This window comes from Procambarus clarkii, chromosome 9, assembly GCF_040958095.1.
Source record: "Procambarus clarkii isolate CNS0578487 chromosome 9, FALCON_Pclarkii_2.0, whole genome shotgun sequence".
Lineage (NCBI taxonomy): Eukaryota > Metazoa > Arthropoda > Malacostraca > Decapoda > Cambaridae > Procambarus > Procambarus clarkii.
Genome location: NC_091158.1, coordinates 13,739,072 through 13,759,999, shown reverse-complemented (window position 1 = coordinate 13,759,999; position 20,928 = coordinate 13,739,072). Strand labels below are relative to the sequence as shown.

At 45.4% G+C, this 20,928-nt stretch overlaps 2 protein-coding genes across 2 annotated transcripts; one reads left to right on the top strand and one right to left on the bottom strand.

Annotated features, from left to right (window-relative positions):
* Positions 1-6,428: 6,428 nt before the first annotated feature.
* LOC138362812 (uncharacterized) lies at positions 6,429-7,376 on the bottom strand. Its single transcript, XM_069321377.1, has one exon. The coding sequence runs from the start codon at positions 7,374-7,376 to the stop codon at positions 6,429-6,431; it is 948 nt and encodes a 315-aa protein (XP_069177478.1).
* Positions 7,377-10,751: 3,375 nt separating this feature from the next.
* Positions 10,752-17,110, top strand: LOC138362811 (antifreeze protein Maxi-like). The gene is made up of 3 exons (XM_069321376.1): positions 10,752-10,764; positions 14,939-15,115; positions 16,824-17,110. The coding sequence occupies exons 1-3, from the start codon at positions 10,752-10,754 to the stop codon at positions 17,108-17,110; spliced, it is 477 nt and encodes a 158-aa protein (XP_069177477.1).
* The last annotated feature ends 3,818 nt before the right edge of the window (positions 17,111-20,928 follow it).

Here is a 20,928-nt window from a genome sequence, read left to right as displayed (position 1 = left end):
TTACGTCCATATATATATCGACTGGCTGGTATATATACAAAACATGATCTGTTCATTATAAACGACTTCCAGATTTTGTATTATTAAAATTTTGATTAAAAGCAACTATTAAAAAAGAAGTAAATTATGTTTTGTGAAACATAAACTTGGATGACATCTAAAGTATCCTACATTAAGCTATTAACTCACACATGCAGTATTCTGTGCAACTAATTCGCCTAAGTGTTTTATAAGCTAGAAATACAACTTCAGTATAATTTACTTCTGTCGCCATTTTATGCTGATGTAGTAATGTGAATTCAACTTCTGTTACACTTTAACTATCATTACGTTTATTCTGTATTCAATTGCGTTCTTTTTTTTGTTTGACTTATTTAGGATCTGACGAAACACTGTGGGTGTTAGTAGCCTTGTAATAACGAACTACTTATCACTAATGTATCTACTCTTCTAAATCATTGTACTTAGGGGGGTAGAAATAGCCTAAGCTACTCTATCCCTTTGAGATGTATTTCTTTCTTATCTCAATAAACATACTTGAACTTGAACTTGAATCATTGTACTTTCTTGTATATATAATGAAATAAATAAACAAATTTATAAAAAAATAAAATAATGTTGATTCAGGAAGTGCAGGATTAAGCTGTGATTGCATGTTTATGGTTTTACAAAACATTGATAAAAAAACATTAATGTAGCTCAAACCCACCATCTCTTATGGACGACGACAAGCAACTTGTATGAAATAAATAATTATAATAATACTAATTACTATTATTATTATAGTGATAAACATCTTTAGATTAGAATTTCTACTGAGGCTATATGAAATATGATCCCTGACAGTATGGCGTCTGTAGAAAATTTGAGTGATATTTATTCATTATCATGGCCACCATGATATGATAATTTCATATTGGCCATGATAATTTCAATGGAAATTATCAATGGAAATTTCAATGGAAACCTTTCTTTGACAACCGTACCAGCGCTTTTAAGTTTCAATAAGAGTCTTCTGTCTGGTCTCCAATCGTCGGTGACCCCGTTAGGCAAGTGCTGTGGGGGTTGCGATGAGCCTAACTCCCATACCACAGTACCAATTCACTGCTAGGTGAACAGAGATATGGGTGAAAGGAAAAGTGCCAAACAATTTCTGTTCTGCCCGGGATTTCCGACTGCGAGTCGAGAACGAACCCAACTGTACTACAGAAACCAAGCAGGGTCTATAGGTTTTCTTTCACCTAATGCGTCTGTCCACCTAGCAGTAAATAGAGACTCGGGAGTTAGGCAACTATTGTGGGGCTGCATCCTGGGGAAGGGTCAGTAGCTCCACCTTGAGGGGACAAGCCTAAAGTGCAGAGATATACAAAGCTTTCCTGTCACAAAACGAATTATTATTACTATTATTATGTAGATAAAAAGGGACTGCAAGAGGACAAATGCCCCAAAATCTTCCAATCTCTTCCTTAAATCTTGTACACTGATAAAAGTTCTTAATTTAAATTAGTTCATTAACCGTATATCTGAAGAAAAAGAGCAGCCTTCCTTTCGTTTCCTTATTTTAATTAAAACTAGCTCACTGACAGCAAATTTAACGATTCCCTCTTCGCATTCTACAACTGTAACATCCCGAAAACTTAATTACTACTGGTTTATTGTACACTAACGATTTGTTTGGTGTTTGGTTCATTTCTGAAATAAAATTTTGCTACAAATTACCTACTTAAAATTATCTGTTAGCTCATGGTTCTGCCCGAAACGCTATGCGTGTTAGTGGCTTTACAAGAATGTAAAAACATCAATGCTGTGTTCTCTCATAAACCCAATGTACCTACTTGTATAAAAAAAAATATATATAGAGCCGCTTTATTATAAGTGAACAGTAAACAAAGAGCGTTTACTGTCTCTCTTCAATAAAGTTAATTTAACGATAGGAAATCTTCGAAACTAAGAAGCTAAATAGCTTTTCCTTATCAATATAGGTTGTATATAGTAGGTTAAGACGAGTTTAAACTGACCTAATTAGTTTGTATGTAAGTTCATCTAGCCACACGGCGAAATGAAAACTTAATTTGATTAATTTGGAAGCAATTAAATTTGTTTTAAGAGAGATTTGTATTCATCGACGTTCACTCCTTAACGAGTCCGCCAGTCAGTTCAAGTTCAAGTTCAAGTATGTTTATTGAGATAAGAAAGAAATACATCTCAAAGGGATAGAGTAGCTTAGGCTATTTCTACCCCCCTCCGCCAGTCAGTTATTTCCACGCTAGCTCAACTAGAAACTGATGAGGCTTAGTTGAACACGCAGACATTTCAATGTATAAACTAAACGAAACGTTATCGATCGATTTTCTTGAGAACGAGCCAGTTCCGATGCTTGAGACATACGAAGTCTCTCTCTTGTTATTGTAAAACAATCAAACAAACAAACGACACAATTTCAAATCTAGATAACGATTCTATTGCATAAAATTTAAGTCACGAGTGAGAAAAAGAAGTTGTTATTGGAAGAATATTATAGGCTTGGTAAAAGTGGAATCCTTGTTCAAAGAGTAATTTCGATCCTAGATTTCGTTTCCACTTAGAATGTATTCTCAAGTCAAGTAACTTTCAAATAATAAATTTTAAATAACCACAATTAAGCAACGTGGCCGAAAATTATCATCATGTATTGACTGCAATAAAATTATTAAAAATTTCCCTAACATTCTCTTCTGTCATGTTAGGGAGAAGTGGACCAATCATCCTATAGATTGGTATACTTCTCAAATCATCTTTCCTGCCTCTACTCTTCACAGCCGCCATCTTGTCGAATCTGTTCTGATACACAACATACCCAACATGAACCTTAGTCCTGGCTTTGTTGCTCTTGACTCTTCCCTTCCTCTCTTATTGTGTTATGAAGAGTGTTCTCGTCTCCGTCGTGCATGAATATATTGATTCTCAAATTTTTCTCCATGTTTTTTCTCGCCATGGATATTCCTTTAATTTTATCAACTGTGCCTATTCTCAAGGTAAAGGAATTTTCTTTCCTCATGAAGTTGCTTCCGTCACTATAAACACTATAGTGTTCCTGCCCCTTCATATCTGAACTAAAAAACCTCACCGATACCCTTCGTCCTCTTGATAAAACTCGCCCTTCCTCCAACCAACACACTTCGCAGTAATCTGGTTCACACTGCTCCTCCTGCTTCCAATGCCGCTGGTACTCATTCTATTGCCTGTTCCTCTTGTCCTCTCAAATCCTTTAGTGAAACTGGCTCAACTCTTAACGAAGGACTTCAAGAAAAACATGTGTTCAGTCTGCAGACATAACCATTTTATCTTCTGTCATGTTAGAGATCAATCATCCTGTAGATTGGTCTTATAAAATAATTTTTCCTGCCTCTTCTTCACAGACGCCGTCTTGTTGAATCTGTTCTCTGACACAAGGCATGAACCTTAGTCCCGCTTTGTTGCTGTTCGACTCTTGCCTTATTATATAGTTAAATGATCCAACTTCTTTAACAAACGTCATCTGGCTTTCTTCTCTTTCTCTTCTGATGTTATCTCAAACGTCACCATTTTCACATCTTTTTCATCGTCATTATGCTTTCTGTAGCTTTCTTTATTGCTATGAACTCCTGTGGTATACTTCATAGTGTCTCGCCTTTCACCTCATGTTCTTGTCTTATACACTAACTTTCTATTTCATTTAATTTTTGTACACAACTTGGGAATGGTCCAGGACGGATTGAAACGTGTCACTTGCTTTACAGGGTGTTTAACTGTCAATCACGTCATTGTCACTAACTGTCTGTACGTGTTAAATGATGCAGTTAACCAGTTGTCAGTTTTTATGATATCGTGTCAGAGATATGGTGATGGCGGGGCTAGTCAGCCAGTACCTTCCCTAGCGGACGGGGAAAACATGGAGGGTGGAGCAATATGTGGAAGAGGACTGTGGAGTTATGGGACTGGAAGAGAGAAAGCGGGGGAGTCATGCCATAAACTCCAGTCAAAGATAGCTCTTCAGCTGAGACAATAACCTAAGGCAGCAGGAGACAGAGTGGTGGTGGCGGCAGCGCCCGGCCCTCACAGTCACTCATGAACATAAACATGGAAACAAAAGAACTACTCTCTTATACATGCTACCTTCGCCGCGTGGTGCGAAGCTGTAACCAAAATCACTGAGCCAGTCATTATATTGTGCTAACTAAATGATGCAGCAACAAATATATTGGGGAAAGTATGTAATCTATTATATAGTATAGTGTAGTGTAGTATATTTTAAGTGTATAGCATGATGGGATACGTCTTCAGCTCACAACCGAGGGATCCCGGTTCAATATCTATCCTGGCAGGACAAAAAACGTTTGGGTACGGTTCTTTTAACTAGGTACCTCTGTTCACCTAGCAGTAAAATAGGTATCTGGGAGTTAGGGAACTCTTGTGGGTGCTTCCTAGAGCAAGTTAGTAGTTGGTCTAGGTGCGGGGGTGGGGGGGGAGGGGCGGGGACCTCTATAAGCCTAAGTATGGAGGTCCCCAACAACAAGAATTAATAACTGCCTTGTACAAATGACAATTATCCCTCCGTATGCACCCTCTCGCCTGCCACCTTCGTTCCCTGCACAACAGGCGTGTTTATGTCCTCGCTGTTGTCGCTATACAAAACAGCTATAGGCTTCTAACCCTTGGATTAATAGTATATAGCGGCAGTATAGAAAACGGAGGTGGCAGCGAGCGGGGATTCCGGTAAATTGAGCTCATAAACCAAGAGGGGCGCCTCCGTCCCTACAATGGCAGCTCCCTCCCTACCCTTCTTCCTCCAACTTTATGAAGATCTTTTTTTTCGGGTCCGAGGGCGCGTAGAGGATCGTACTCTAGGGGGAAGGACTCTTTGATATTGACGATATGTTATTAAACAAGCGTATCAAAGGGGACTGGAAGGGAAGGTTTAGTACGAATTTTTAAATGCCAAATGTCATATTTAGCGGGAAAAAAAGTCAGGGAACGGATGTGGTATACCTGCTCCAACAACCGGGAACCCGCAAATAGAAATATAGCCTAATAGAAATATAGCGGGGTAGAAATAGCCTAAGCTACTGTATCCCTTTGAGATGTATTTTTTCTTGTCTCAATAAACATACTTGAACTTGTCACCCTTAATTGTATTTACAAGTGAAGATTTTGTACATCTGTAAGTAAACACAATATTATATTAAATCTCACAGAGAAGATGCTTTCTGAGTTTGTTTTATTTTTTTAATTGACAATAAAGCAGTTGTCAAAGAAAACAATCTGGCATGGATAAACACACCAAGAGAGGTAGTCCGCTCCTTGGTGTATATACACTCACAGTTTAGTCCTGTAAGGCGTTAAGTGTAAAGTGGACCTGCTGGTTGATCAGTAGGCTATTGTGTTGGCCTTAACAAACCTCTGGAGTCCAACGCAAGAGAGAGAACTAGTATCAGTTGAATAAACAGTAACTGAAGACATATGATCCGTAAATTGAAAAGTGTACCTGGAGTTATAGTTTATGGAAGTTCACCGGAGTAGTTACCGCGGCATGGTAACTGCTCTGCTACATCGTCTCTCCGGCTTGGTGACTTCTTTTGATAATGATTGACTTTGTTGTGTCAGGAATGTTACGGTCCGGCGCGCGGCTGTGTAGTGAAAGTGTACCAGCACTCCCACGATAGGTGTACCACGAAGGTGTACCAGCACTCACCAGCCACAGATTGATGACTCAAGGAGGAGCGGTGAGTATTACACTGCCAATATCATCAATTATATATATTCATTAGTAATGTATTACTGTTGTGTTATCAGCATCGTAGCTGATGAAGTTGCTGATCCCTAGTCAACTATCATAGTAACCGAGGAGCTTGTTACGTGACGGCTCGAATGACAGTTACTTCTCGCGGGTGACTGATGGAGGACCACGGCGCATGCTCCGTCACCATCAATTTCCATTGCTACTTAAAACTATTATTTCTTTTCCATATTATACAACGCACTTCAGACTATATTCACACACTTTGAATGTAAAAGCTGAATTAAATATTTAATATTAAGCATATTACATATGTTTTAATACGCATAATGGACAGACACGAACAAATAGGAGAGGACGCATTGTAAGTCGTTGTGTACACACTCCACACAGCGAATAGTCAAAACAATGGTACTACGAATATGCAATTTTTTTTTGTGTACACTTGCAGCAGGGGAAGTGTCGGTGTTGGCGGAGTGGGTGTGGGCGGGGTCGGCGGATATGGGCGTGTGCGTAGGCGGGATTTGAGGGTGTGGGCGGGGGAGTGGGAGCGAGAGAGGTCTCTCAGACGGCCTGGTTATAGCCATGTCTTAGCGGCCTCGTAACCTCAGTCGCCTTAACCACCCCGGTGACTCAATCCCAGCAAAAACCTCTCATCATCCTGTTGCTGGCGTCAGGCGTTGTTAAGCCGGGCTCTCCCAGCGCCGAATTTTGTCGCTGTATTGGGAGGTATGTGGGGAGGTGTGGAGGTATGTGGGTCGGTGTAGGGAGCGTGTGGAGGTGTGGGAAGGTGTGGAGTTATGTGGGGCGGTGTAGGGAGCGTGTGGAGGTGTGGAGGTATGTGGGGCGGTGTAGGGAGCGTGTTGAGGTGTGGGGCGGTGTAGGGAGCGTGTGGAGGTGTGGAGGTATGTGGGTCGGTGTAGGGAGCGTGTGGAGGTGTGGGGAGGTGTGGAGGTATGTGGGGCGGTGTAGGGAGCGTGTGGAGGTGTGGAGGTATGTGGGGCGGTGTAGGGAGCGTGGGGCGGTGTAGGGAGCGTGTGGAGGTGTGGGGAGGTGTGGAGGTATGTGGGGCGGTGTAGGGAGCGTGTGGAGGTGTGGAGGTATGTGGGGCGGTGTAGGGAGCGTGTTGAGGTGTGGGGCGGTGTAGGGAGCGTGTGGAGGTGTGGAGGTATGTGGGGCGGTGTAGGGAGCGTGTTGAGGTGTGGGGCGGTGTAGGGAGCGTGTTGAGGTGTGGGGCGGTGTAGGGAGCGTGTGGAGGTGTGGGAAGGTGTGGAGGTATGTGGGGCGGTGTAGGGAGCGTGTGGAGGTATGTGGGGCGGTGTAGGGAGCGTGTGGAGGTGTGGAGGTATGTGGGGCGGTGTAGGGAGCGTGTGGAGGTGTGGAGGTATGTGGGGCGGTGTAGGGAGCGTGTGGAGGTGTGGGAAGATGTGGAGGTATGTGGGGCGGTGTAGGGAGCGTGTGGAGGTGTGGGAAGGTGTAGGGAGCGTGTGGAGGTGTGGGAAGGTGTAGGGAGCGTGTGGAGGTGAGGGGCGGTGTGGAGGTATGGGGAGGGTGTATGTGGAGGTGTGTATGGAGGGTATAAGGCTCCCTGGCTTCCAGCGCCCTCACACACACCTGCCATCTTCGTGATTGGTCTAGATAATAATTGCACAGTGACACAGCCTCATGAGTACAAGTGAATTGACTCAGCTCAACAGGCGTCAAGCAGTAACTGGCGTGGAGTGTAGGGAAGCATGCAACAGTCGCACCTCCGAGTGACTGTTGCATGGCGGTGACGGCACAGCCCAGCACATTATAGTCACCATGAGCTCTGATGTCACTATCACACACCAGGTTAACACTCAGCAAAATAAAAAGAACAAGTCCAGAGGACAGCTAACACTAGCGTATAATAATAGAATAAACAATGTCACTTAGGGCAGGTGGATCAGGGGAGGGAAGGAGGGAGGGAGGGGGGCAGTCTGGCCTCGCTAGCGACCAGGGGGGGATGAGGGGCAGTCTGGCCTCGCTAGCGACCAGGGGAGGGAGGGAGAGGCAGTCTGGCCTCGCTAGCGACCAGGGGAGGGAGGGAGAGGCAGTCTGGCCTCGCTAGCGACCAGGGGAGGGAGGGAGAGGCAGTCTGGCCTCGCTAGCGACCAGGGGAGGGAGGGAGAGGCAGTCTGGCCTCGCTAGCGACCAGGGGAGGGAGGGAGAGGCAGTCTGGCCTCGCTAGCGACCAGGGGAGGGAGGGAGAGGCAGTCTGGCCTCGCTAGCGACCAGGGGAGGGAGGGAGAGGCAGTCTGGCCTCGCTAGCGACCAGGGGAGGGAGGGAGAGGCAGTCTGACCTCGCTAGCGACCAGGGGAGGGAGGGAGGGAGGGAGGGAGGGGCACCCTGGCCTCGCCCAGCACGAGGAAGAGATCCGTCTCTGTCATCGTTGTCGGAATTCGTCGCAATAAATCCGACTTGAGACCATCTCAGAGCAGACTCTTGCGCGCATAATTCACAGTAAACTGAATATCCGACTTACAGACAACAACTGCAGAGGATTCTTGCGGGAGGTGATGCAACACATTACGTAGGTATCCTATTACCCCTGGAACACCCGCCCTCTCCTCCCCCCTCTCCGCCCACACAACACTTGCTCTCTTCCTCCCTTTCCCCGGAAGTCCCTAAACTGCTTTTAGAGTGTCAGATTTCCCTTAACTTTGCAAAAACTAGTGTGTCACCACTCGCGCCATCATCCCTACCCTCATCCCCTGCAGTAAGCACCATACGAATCACGTTGTATTAGATTAAGCTACTCGGAGCAAAGGTTCCAAAGTAGCGCGGGCTATGGTGAGCCCGTTGTGGACTTACAGCCCCGCGTCTGTGCCAGGTAACTGATGAATTACGTGATGTGTGTGGCCAGGTAGTGGGACGCAGACTCAGCCCAGCCTGGCGAGCAGTAGCGCCATAACGCCAGACAGAAGAAGTACGCACGCCGCCAAGAACCAAATGGAGACGCCCTCAACCACCACTTGCTCAACTATAACAAGTTCCAGCAACAAGGATGCCACAAAAAGGAGACTGGCACTAACAGATGCAACCAGAGTTCACTCTCTCTCTCTCTCTCTCTCTCTCTCTCTCTCTCTCTCTCTCTCTCTCTCTCTCTCTCTCTCTCTCTCTCTCTCTCTCTCTCTCTCTCTCTCTCTCTCTCTCTCTCTCTCTCTCTCTCTCTCTCTCTCTCTCTCTCTCATAGACAGTTAAACTCTGGGTTCACTAATAATTATCATCATATATATGGTATTCAAGTAAACAAATTGCTAAATATCTGTGGTGTAGCCAGACTCGACCATACCAGACTATGCCAGCCACACACCAGACCAGCCACACACCAGACCAGCCACACACCAGACCAGCCACACACCACACCACACCACACACCAGCCACACACCAGGCCAGCCACACACCAGACCAGCCACACACCAGACCAGCCACACACCAGACCAGCCACACACCACACCACACACCAGACCAGCCACACACCAGGCCAGCCACACACCAGACCAGCCACACACCAGACCAGCCGCACACCAGACCAGCCACACACCAGACCAGCCACACACCAGACCAGCCACACACCAGACCACACCACACACCAGACCAGCCACACACCAGACCAGCCACACACCAGACCAGCCACACACCAGACCACACCACACACCAGACCAGCCACACACCAGACCACACCACACACCAGACCAGCCACACACCAGACCAGCCACACACCAGACCAGCCACACACCAGACCACACCACACACCAGACCAGCCACACACCAGACCAGCCACACACCAGACCAGCCACACACCACACCACACACCAGACCAGCCACACACCAGGCCAGCCACACACCAGACCAGCCACACACCAGACCACACCACACACCAGACCAGCCACACACCAGACCAGCCACACACCAGACCACACCACACACCAGACCAGCCACACACCACACCACACACCAGACCAGCCACACACCAGACCAGCCACACACCACACCAGCCACACACCAGACCAGCCACACACCAGACCAGCCACACACCAGACCACACCATACACCAGACCACACCACACACCAGACCAGCCACACACCAGACCAGCCACACACCAGACCACACCACACACCAGACCAGCCACACACCAGACCAGCCACACACCAGACCACACCACACACCAGACCAGCCACACACCACACCACACACCAGACCAGCCACACACGAGACCAGCCACACACCAGACCAGCCACACACCAGACCACACACCAGACCACACACCAGACCAGCCACACACCAGACCAGCCACACACCAGGCCACACACCAGACCACACACCAGACCAGCCACACACCAGGCCAGCCACACACCAGACCAGCCACACACCAGACCACACCACACACCAGACCACACCACACACCAGACCAGCCACACACCAGACCAGCCACACACCAGACCAGCCACACACCAGACCACACCACACACCAGACCAGCCACACACCAGACCAGCCACACACCAGACCAGCCACACACCAGACCAGCCACACACCAGACCAGCCACACACCAGACCAGCCACACACCAGACCAGCCACACACCACACCAGCCACACACCACACCAGCCACACACCAGACCAGCCACACACCAGACCAGCCACACACCAGACCAGCCACACACCACCACCAACACTAATCTGTCGCGAACACCATGAAATATTTATGATGCGTTACGACAAAGTAACGCCCACGGACAGTTAGGTATAGATGCGGGAGCCGCGCCACCAGCACCGTCACGTGACCACACTTGGCCTGTCTGCTCGCCGCTGCACGCAACGCACGCACAACACCCCCCCCCCCCTAATATTAAAGGCTCCTCACCGCACGCAAAAACAAAGTTTCGTGGAATAGGATCTGCAAATAGAGGCTAGATTATATAATATCTGTGGCGAGGCTAACTTGCGTGCAGATAAGATTTGTGGCAAAATGGCGCAGAGAAGTGTGAGTAGTGTGAGGTGAATGATGTCTGGCACGAGGCTGCACTCACACTCCTGAGTGTCTGGGTCAGTGTGGCCACTGCGTCACACAACTCTCGCTTTCATATGCTCTAATTTCACTCCACCGTGCAGTTAACCCATTCACGTCTGAGTGACTCCGTTGTTACGTCCCAGCTGTGTCTGGGTACAAGTGACAGGATGAACAACCCAGCGGGTTTTCTTCCTATTGGGGAGTGTTGTACATGCTGCTATAGCGGTGTGTCCACTCACAAGATGAGTGGCGCTGCCCAATAAACTCGCCCCTCGGGGCAAAAATTTAAATTTTGTTTTAAATTACCTCTGAATTTGGCCGTTTACTGTATGGCCGAAAATGGATGTAATTTCAAAATGAAAAAAAATTGAAAGTAAATTTTGGATTTTTTTTTTCCAAAACAGTAAGTTAAGGAGTCCTTTGATAGGTTAGGAGGGCAGGAAATTCTCCTAAGGTTTCAAAACGTCATGAAAAACGTTAATTGGAAGTTTCCTCTCCTAACTTAACCAAGTAAGCCGGAGGACTCAAACGGAAAACGAGACAGTACATCACTTTCGTCAGCCGATTTCATTTCAAATTACGTCCATTTTTGGCCACCTTTGATTTTGAATCAAAGATCAAACACACACTCATTCTCATTCATTGATTCATCCTTGTCATTCATTCATCCATCATTATCATTCATTCTCATTCATTCATCCGTTCATTCATTCGTTTTCAATTATTTACAGTCATTAACTGAATTATTTTCATTTATTCATTCACAATGAGCATTTTCATTCTCTCTCTTTAGCAAGGCTGATAAACATCATGAATGCAATCAAGAACTATTCAAAACGTTACTGCTCACGTACATCAGACACGTTCCTGAGGATGCAGCAGTGACATGAAGCCGTCAAACAGAGACTGAAAAATGCTCTTAATTTCACCACCAGTTGCGTCACAAAACTGGAAGGTAGAATAAAAGCACTAAACTTCATGTCACTAAAAGAGAGAGAGACGAGAACGAGGAGACATGATCACGACATACACGATCTTCACAGGAATTGGACATGGGAGTATATAGATAAAAATGTAAATATTTATCCATAGGGTCATTAGCAAGAACTAATATACTCCACGGTGTGAGTGAAGAGGTTGAATGAACTAGGGACAATACATACATACATACATACATACATACATACATACATACATACATACATACATACATACATACATGTGTGTAAATCACGAAAAAATAAACACGCGATTAAAAATGTGACAGTGTCAGACTACGGAGGAAAATTGAAACAGGAATTTCCTTAAGTACTTTCGTATATTAATACATCTTCAGAAGGAGTCATTAGCAGTGTCGTGGTCTGACACTGTCACATACATATATACATAACATACAAAGCACATACACACACGCGTACGTCTGTGTGACGAACGGAAACAGCATTTACAAGATTAAAATGAAGTTAGCAAAAAACTAGGCACGGGAGAGAAGGGACTTTAATTATAATTGTTACCATCAGTAAAGAGTGCCAGGCTTCGGTTACTGTGTGTGTGTGTGTGTGTGTGTGTGTGTGTGTGTGTGTGTGTGTGTGTGTGTGTGTGTGTGTGTGTGTGTGTGTGTGTGTGTGTGTGTTCGTGTTCTAGTCTACGTGTGCTTCCACGACGAGTCTCAGCTCCTGGGCTCCCCTCCTTTCTCATTCACCGCCCCATTAGTTTAAAGCCTCTCTCGTTTCTAAGCGTGTCTACTAGAGCGCGAAATGGTGGCAGGATAGCGGGAAATGGTGGCAGGATAGCGGGAAATGGTGGCAGGATAGCGGGAAATGGTGGCAGGATAACAGGAAATGGTGGCAGGATAACAGGAAATGGTGGCAGGATAACAGGAAATGGTGGCAGGATAACAGGAAATGGTGGCAGGATAGCGGGGGAGAGGGAAGGAACAAACAACAGAGGTAAAGTGAAGTACAAAAACAAAGTGGAAGCGTCAGAATAAGAGAAGCGATGAGAAAAATGCAAAAACAGTGTGTGTGTGTGTGTGTGTGTGTGTGTGTTTACTAGTTGTGTTTACTAGTTGTGTTTTTGCGGGGGTTGAGCTTTGCTCTTTCGGCCCGCCTCTCAACTGTTAATCAACTGTTTACTACTTTTTTTTTTTTTTTTTTTCCCACACCACACACACACACACCCCAGGAAGCAGCCCGTGACAGCTGACTAACTCCCAGGTACCTATTTACTGCTAGGTAACAGGGGCACTTTGGGTGAAAGAAACTTTGCCCCTTTGTGTGTGTGTGTGTGTGTGTGTGTGTGTGTGTGTGTGTGTGTGTGTGTGTGTGTGTGTGTGTGTATTTACTATTTGTGCCGGCAGAATCGAGCTATTAGCTCTTGGGCTCGGCCCTTCTAATCAACCTATTTTTTTCTATATTATCATTAAGTCTACTACATATATTTCTCTCTCTCACACACACACACACATCCCCAGGAAGAAGCCCGTAACCAGCTGTCTAACTCCCATGTACCAATTTACTGCAAGGTGAACAGGGACATCAAGGTGGAAGAAACTCTGCCCATTTGTTTCCACCTCAGCCGGGAATCGAACCCGGGCCTTTAGGACTATGACCCCCGAGCGCTGTCCACTCAGATAGTGATCCTAGCCATATACCTCTACCGAGAGTAGTTGTATACAACGAAAGCTGCAGTCACCCCTGCTGAGTGAGTGAGTGAGTGAGTAACATGGCTTCCTTAATTCCGGTAGAACCCCACCACCATAACAGGAGGGAAGGCAAATATCAGGGGGAAAGCGCCAAGCCATTACGACTACATAGCACTGGGAAGGGGTCAGGATAAGGCTTTGGGATGAGACCGGGGGAGGGGAAGGGAGGAATGAATGGTGCTCAACCACTTTATGGACGGTCGGGGATTGAACGCTGACCTGCATAAAGCGAGACCGTCGCTCTACCGTCCAGCCCAAGCGGTTGGGTCCACCATAATAGAGGTGAGGAGTATATGATCAATGGTCTAAGGACTGTTTAGTGAAATAGGGCCGGAACTCACCCATGCAACAGGTAAACATAGAGATTAAACTAGCTTGCTATTGTGTCTTACAATTCAATTCAATTAATTTATTAGCCAATTTACAGTCACTTGTACACAATCAGCTTTTTAAACAGTAGAGTATTTTGTCATTCACTCGAATACGAAAAAAATATTTTGGAGGCCCATTTAGACGAGAAAAATAATTATCGATTTATCTCTGTCGACCCATTGACCCCTTTGGTGAGTCGTTTGTGACCACCCATTAACCCCTTTGGTGAGTCACTAAACATTCAGACCAGACAGGCTACTCACCAGTTACCGAGTCCATACCTCGCTACATAACTAAACATTAATACAACTCCATCCTGATTACACTTCTTTAAACACTGTATGTCAATCAGGTGCGAGAAGCCTTCACATCATACTTCAAAACTCATACACTTTAGAGTCTGGAACTCCTGGAGGCCAAAATGCCGACAAATGTTCCAAAAAGATAAAAAGGCGGGGCTCAAGAGCTAAGAGGCAAGCTTTGGAGGCATTATGAGGATATCCTCAACAACACGAGAGATAATAAAGTCACTGCTAAGCTCCAGGTAGTCATTGCTAAGCTAAGATATTCCTTTCATTTAATATATATATATATATATATATATATATATATATATATATATATATATATATATATATATATATATATATATAGCAATAACTTGTGTCATCATGATTTATATTTTGTTATAGTTGTGTAAAATGGCATCAATCCAAGAGAGATTGTACTCTGTGTATCCTGTGTGTCAAGCAGGTGTATCCTGTGTGTCAAGCAGGTGTATCCTGTGTGTCAAGCAGGTGTATCCTGTGTGTCAAGCAGGTTCATCATGCAACTCTAGGGGGTAATCCAAACCCATATTATACATACACGATCATTCATACTGGTATGCGAGCACACACAAGTGCACAGTGTGTGTGCATTTGTTGTGGTTAACATCAATCATCATCGTGCAACTGAACTTGACTGCAGACCAGTTTATAGTAGGAACATAAGGGTAATTCCTCCTTTTAAAAATAAGGAGGAGGAACAGTAGCAAATTCATCATAAACTACATTAATTGAAATTGGAGCAACAGCAGCAACAGATGAAGCAGAAGCAACAGATGAAGCAGAATCAACGGAAGCAGGAGCAACAGAAGCAGCAGCAGCAGTAGCAATAGAAGCAGGAGCAACAGAAGCAGCAGGAGCAACAGGAGCTGCAGCAGCAGTAGCAGCAACAACGGTGCCAGCACCCACCACCACCCCTGGTAATGGATGTAGATTGCTCTATCAGATTACTCTCCCCCATTTGTTTTGATCCTGGACTCGGGGCTTGGGCGTGTGACCTCCTCCTCCTCCTCCTGCTGCCACTGGCGGTGGTGACGGGGTCGTCTCTCCCGCCCGCCTGAAGGTCAACGTGCCCTCACCCACCCTGCAGCCTGACCTTCTTTTGAATGAAAACGCCAAGGTCACAATGACATTTTTATTTTAAGGATGTCAGGGTGTCGAAGTCATTCACCACCCTCCCTACCTCTCCCCCAGGCCGGTGAGAGAGTGAGAGAATACCACGTGAAGGTTAAGTGAGGGGCTTTTAGGCTTGAAGGTCTTCTTTTCCCCTTATCCACAAACACTTAACTTAATGCATGTTTTAACTCGCTTGTCAACCGCCATCTTGATAGTGACGACGCTTACAATTATATATATATATATATATATATATATATATATATATATATATATATATATATATATATATATATATATATATATATATATATATATATATATATATGGTGGGTTCCTTGATTTTTATGTGGATTGCTTCAAGAATTTGTAATCTTACATCTTGGGTTTTTGTCTATTATACAAGTGTTTTTATTCAGCATTTCTCTTGTTAGGGTGATGTCATGGGCTTGTCTCATGTGATTCCTGGGGGCACCGGATTGAAGATGACAGGTCAAACGCCTCGTCAGCTTGGTCGACGTCATACCTATGTACTTGGATTGAAGGCTACATCTTTCGTGGGGGCAGGTATATATATATATATATATATATATATATATATATATATATATATATATATATATATATATATATATATATATATATATATATATACTACGTTTGACTGCTGTAAAGGGTTCTCCGTCGGCTTCGGGCTGTTTTTAATAAGGAGGTCGATAGGCTTCTTTGTTTTATAAAATATGATCAGGTCTATGTTTTGGTTAGGAGTTATGATTTTTACTCCTTTACGGATTATTTCTTTATTTTTTTTTTCATCTTTCTTCTTTTTTATATTCACTGTGTATGGTTGGCATTCAACCAATTTGAACATGAGCAGTGGTTTGTATGAAGGCGAATTGAGGCGAAAAACGCGACCAGCATTCTTTAATTCTTCACATGTGGTTATTCCGTATATATATATATATAACATATATATATGAGAGAGAGAGAGAGAGAGAGAGAGAGAGAGAGAGAGAGAGAGAGAGAGAGAGAGAGAGAGACAGAGAGAGGAATACATCATAGACATCACCCAACTATACACTTCCTTGAAGCAAGCAGCAGCGGTCCTTGTTAAGTGAGTAATTTGACGGGGAGGAAGAGGAAGGGGGGGGGGGGGAAGGAGATGAGGAGATGGTGAGTAAAAAGAAGGGGAGCAACTGGAGAAGGTGGAGAGATTAAGGCAAAGAGAGTGAAGGGAAGAAGGGGGAGAATGAAGAGGAATGAAGAAGGGACGAGTGTAGAGGAGCAATGTGTGGAAGGGAGAGGGGGGGGGGTGAGGGGAAGGGGTGAAGGGGGGAGTAGTAAAGAGGGGGGTTGTGTGGGGGTAGGGGGGAACACGGCCACCACATACGGGTAGAGGTATGGTGCCCGCTGCCAGATGAACTCCTAACTTCATCATCATTAAGAAGCTTATGGCGCTTGTCTAGAGCCTCTACTGCCTCTGTTACCCCGCCTCTCTCACACGACCACCAGGAGCAGCAACTGTACAGGCAGCAGCTGCAGCAGCAGTAACAGAAACTGCACAGGCAGCAGCTGCAGCAGCAGTAACAGAAACTGCACAGGCAGCAGCTGGAGCAGTAACAGAAACTGCACAGGCAGCAGCTGGAGCAGTAACAGAAACTGCACAGGCAGCAGCTGCAGCAGCAGTAACAACAACTGCACAGGCAGCAGCTGCAGCAGCAGTAACAGAAACTGCACAGGCAGCAGCTGCAGCAGTAACAGAAACTGCACAGGCAGCAGCTGGAGCAGTAACTACATAAGCAACAGTAACAGTAAAGTAACACTTGGCACATACCTCCATATGACCCAGCTTACTGTTAGTGCACGCACTCCATACTCCTAGTGTACAAAATCTCACAATTCTGTGCACTACAACGGAAATTTCCACTCACGAGTGGAAATCACAATATGTGATTTCTTCCAAAGTTTCGGACAAGGAACTCGGCAGTCATACTATAGAACTGATCTTATGAAGCATGACCAACATGAGAGGAGGATCAACATGAGAGAGAGGAGGATCAACATGAGAGAGGAGGATTAACATGAGAGAGAGGGGGACAACATGAGAGGGGGGGCGGTGCCTCTAATGTTGACCCTCTCTGGTGACCTCTGAGGTGTGTAACGTGTCCATCTCTGGCTCCTGGAGGTCCCGGATGTCTCCATGGACCAGCTCCTCGCACTGATACTGCTCTTAATCCACAAACATTTCCTATACCTACTGCCCCTAATACTTCTGCTCACCTTCCTGCTGCAGCCCACAGTGCTGCTGCTGCTCCTGCTGCTGCTGCTCCTGCTGCTGCTCCTGCTGCTGCTGCTCCTGCTGCTGCTGCTGCTGCTGCTCCTGCTGCTGCTCCTGCTGCTGCTGCTCCTGCTGCTGCTCCTGCTGCTGCTGCTCCTGCTGCTGCTCCTGCTGCTGCTGCTCCTGCTGCTGCTGCTGCTGCTGCTGCTCCTGCTGCTACTGCTCCTGCTGTTGCTCCTCCTTTACCTACCCCCAAAAGGCCAAATATAACGGCGCCCTCGAGTTGACCCTCTTGCGTGTGTTGCTATTCGCTTTACTCAACACTTTTATAGTCAATAAAAGTGAAAGGATTCAGAGAGCTGAGGATTGGGTGGAGCTATTGTGTGGGGGTAACAGGACCATTACGGCTCCAGTTGTCCCAATTTCTCGCCAGATTTACTGTTGCGTCACCAAAGGGCGCGCGCACCTCCTCCCCCCCCCCTCGTGATCACCGACCGTCACCCAGCGACCGTTACCCAGCGACCGTCACCCAGCGACCGTCACCCAGCGACCGTTACCCAGCGACCATCACCCAGCGACCGTCATTCAGCGATCGTCACCTAGCGACCACCACCCAGCGACCATTAAAATCAACACCTGCTAGGGAACACAGCATGGTCTTATCTCGCAAAGATTCATTTAGACATTGATTTTGACACGATTAATGATGGAGGATGTCCATCAGTCTGGACAATCAATCTGGATGTCCTTCGCCTAGCTCCACTGTGGTGGCGACACTGGTGCTGGTCGCCAGGAGGAGTTGAGCAACGCGGCACCAGGCCAGCGGGGCTCTAACAAGCTCATCTTGACTCGTTTCAAGAGATTTTCTGTTGACAAAAGGAGGTGTCTCTTGAATGTGCAATGCCTTGTTGTCTGTCGTGAATACGTGACGTGAAGATGGCGCAAGGTTGCACATGTTGCACACTGCTGTTGGTCAATAGTTTTAAGGGCGGTAATGGAGCTGAACCGCTCAAGTTTGCATAAAACAAAGCCAACATAAAATGTGTATATTAATACTAAATATCCCACACATATGAAATCATACTAAAATGTCGACGGTTCGGTTCGTGTAGGACCGAAACGGCGTTACTTTTAATCCATTTATGTGTGAATTGTGGATTGCATTCCTGTTACCTAGCAGTAAAATAGGTACCTGGGTGTTAGTCAGCTGTCACAGGCTGCTTCCTGGGGGTGGAGGCCTGGTCGAGGACCGGGCCGCGGGGACACTAAAGCCCCGAAATCATCTCAAGATAACCTCAAGATAACAGTATGTACAATAACTCTGTCTAGAACTCCAACATTCTGTTTGTAACTCCTCTTGAATTTATGTACACACAGAGAAATTTATGTACATCCAGTAAGTTCAGTAGAACATCGGTTTCAACCCTTTTAACCCTGTCGTAGCTCAGTCGATTAAGGCAGTGTCTGGGATGCTCCCGGACGCAGGTTCGAATCCTCGTCACGGTCCTTGTTGATGTGTATTTATGTACTTTGACCTAAATAAACATATATTATTACTATTTATTTGACACAAATATACGCATAAGAAATATTGCCGGAACAACCGTGGACATTTTCAAGAGGAAACTAGATTTATTCCTCCAAGGAGTGCCGGACCAACCGGGCTGTGGTGGGTATGTGGGCCTGCGGGCCGCTCCAAGCAACAGCCTGGTGGACCAAACTCTCACAAGTCAAGCCTGGCCTCGGGCCGGGCTTGGGGAGTAGACGAACTCCCAGAACCCCATCAACCAGGTATCAACCAGGTATACTGTGCGCCTCTCTCATATGTGTCATCTCTAGCCAGTGTCAATAGTTTAATATGTAATGAACGGTTATAAGAATTTGTAACATTTTGTTTACTTTTAGCATTTAATTTTTATTATTATTGTTCATTTGAACCATTTTATTATTTTTTTATATTTTGTTAATTTTTAACATTTTATTTATTTTTAATATGAAATGAGTAATTTTTTAATATTAAATGAGTAATTTTTAATATTTAATAATTTATAATATTAAATGACAAATTTTTAACATTATTAATTTGTAATATTAAATGATTAATTTTAATATTATTTTTGTTAAATTTCAATATTATTTTTGTTAATATTTTTATTTTGTTATTTTTAATAGTATTTGTGTTAATTTTTAATATTACTTGTGTTAATGTTTTTAAATTTACTTAATTGTATTAATATTAATTTTATTACTTTATAATATTATTTTTACCATATATTTTATAGATTAAATATAAATATACTACCTTTATGAAATTGGGAAGAATTTGTATATGAAAGAGATAATATTTTACACTGTATCACCCAAGCCACACAGCTCTCACAGTACACTGTATCAGCCAAGCCACACAGCTCTCACAGTACACTGTATCAGCCAAGCCACACAGCTCTCACAGTACACTGTATCAGCCAAGCCACACAGCTCTCACAGTACACTGTATCACCCAAGCCACACAGCTCTCACAGTACACTGTATCAGCCAAGCCACACAGCTCTCACAGTACACTGTATCAGCCAAGCCACACAGCTCTCACAGTACACTGTATCAGCCAAGCCACACAGCTCTCACAGTACACTGTATCAGCCAAGCCACACAGCTCTCACAGTACACTGTATCAGCCAAGCCACACAGCTCTCACAGTACACTGTATCAGCCAAGCCACACAGCTCTCACAGTACACTGTATCAGCCAAGCCACACAGCTCTCACAGTAAACTGTATTAACCAAGCCACACAGTAAACTGTTTCACCCAAGCCACACAGCTCTCACAGTAAACTACACTGTATCAGCCAAGCCACACAGCTCTCACAGTAAACTGTATTAACCAAGCCACACAGTAAACTGTTTCACCCAAGCCACACAGCTCTCACAGTAAACTGTATTAACCAAGCCACACAGTAAACTGTTTCACCCAAGCCACACAGCTCTCACAGTAAACTGCAACTGTTTATGTAAGGAATTCAGAGCGTCCAGAATGTGTGTAAATCAGATCCAGACCTTGACCAGCGCCAGAGAGTCACAGCTGTGTAAACAAACCAATGGAACTTAAGTGGAACAAATTAAACACGTGGACACTAGTGGTAGACTAGAGTTGCTGGTGGTAGACTAGAGCTGCTGGTGGTAGACTAGAGTTGCTGGTGGTAGACTAGAGCTGCTGGTGGTAGACTAGAGCTGCTGGTGGTAGACTAGAGCGCGTCTGGGAACACTCAGCACATGGGTTCGAACCCTCACCAAGGCTCCCGTGGACTTGTTACCAGCGGTGTTACTGAGGGGCATGAACTA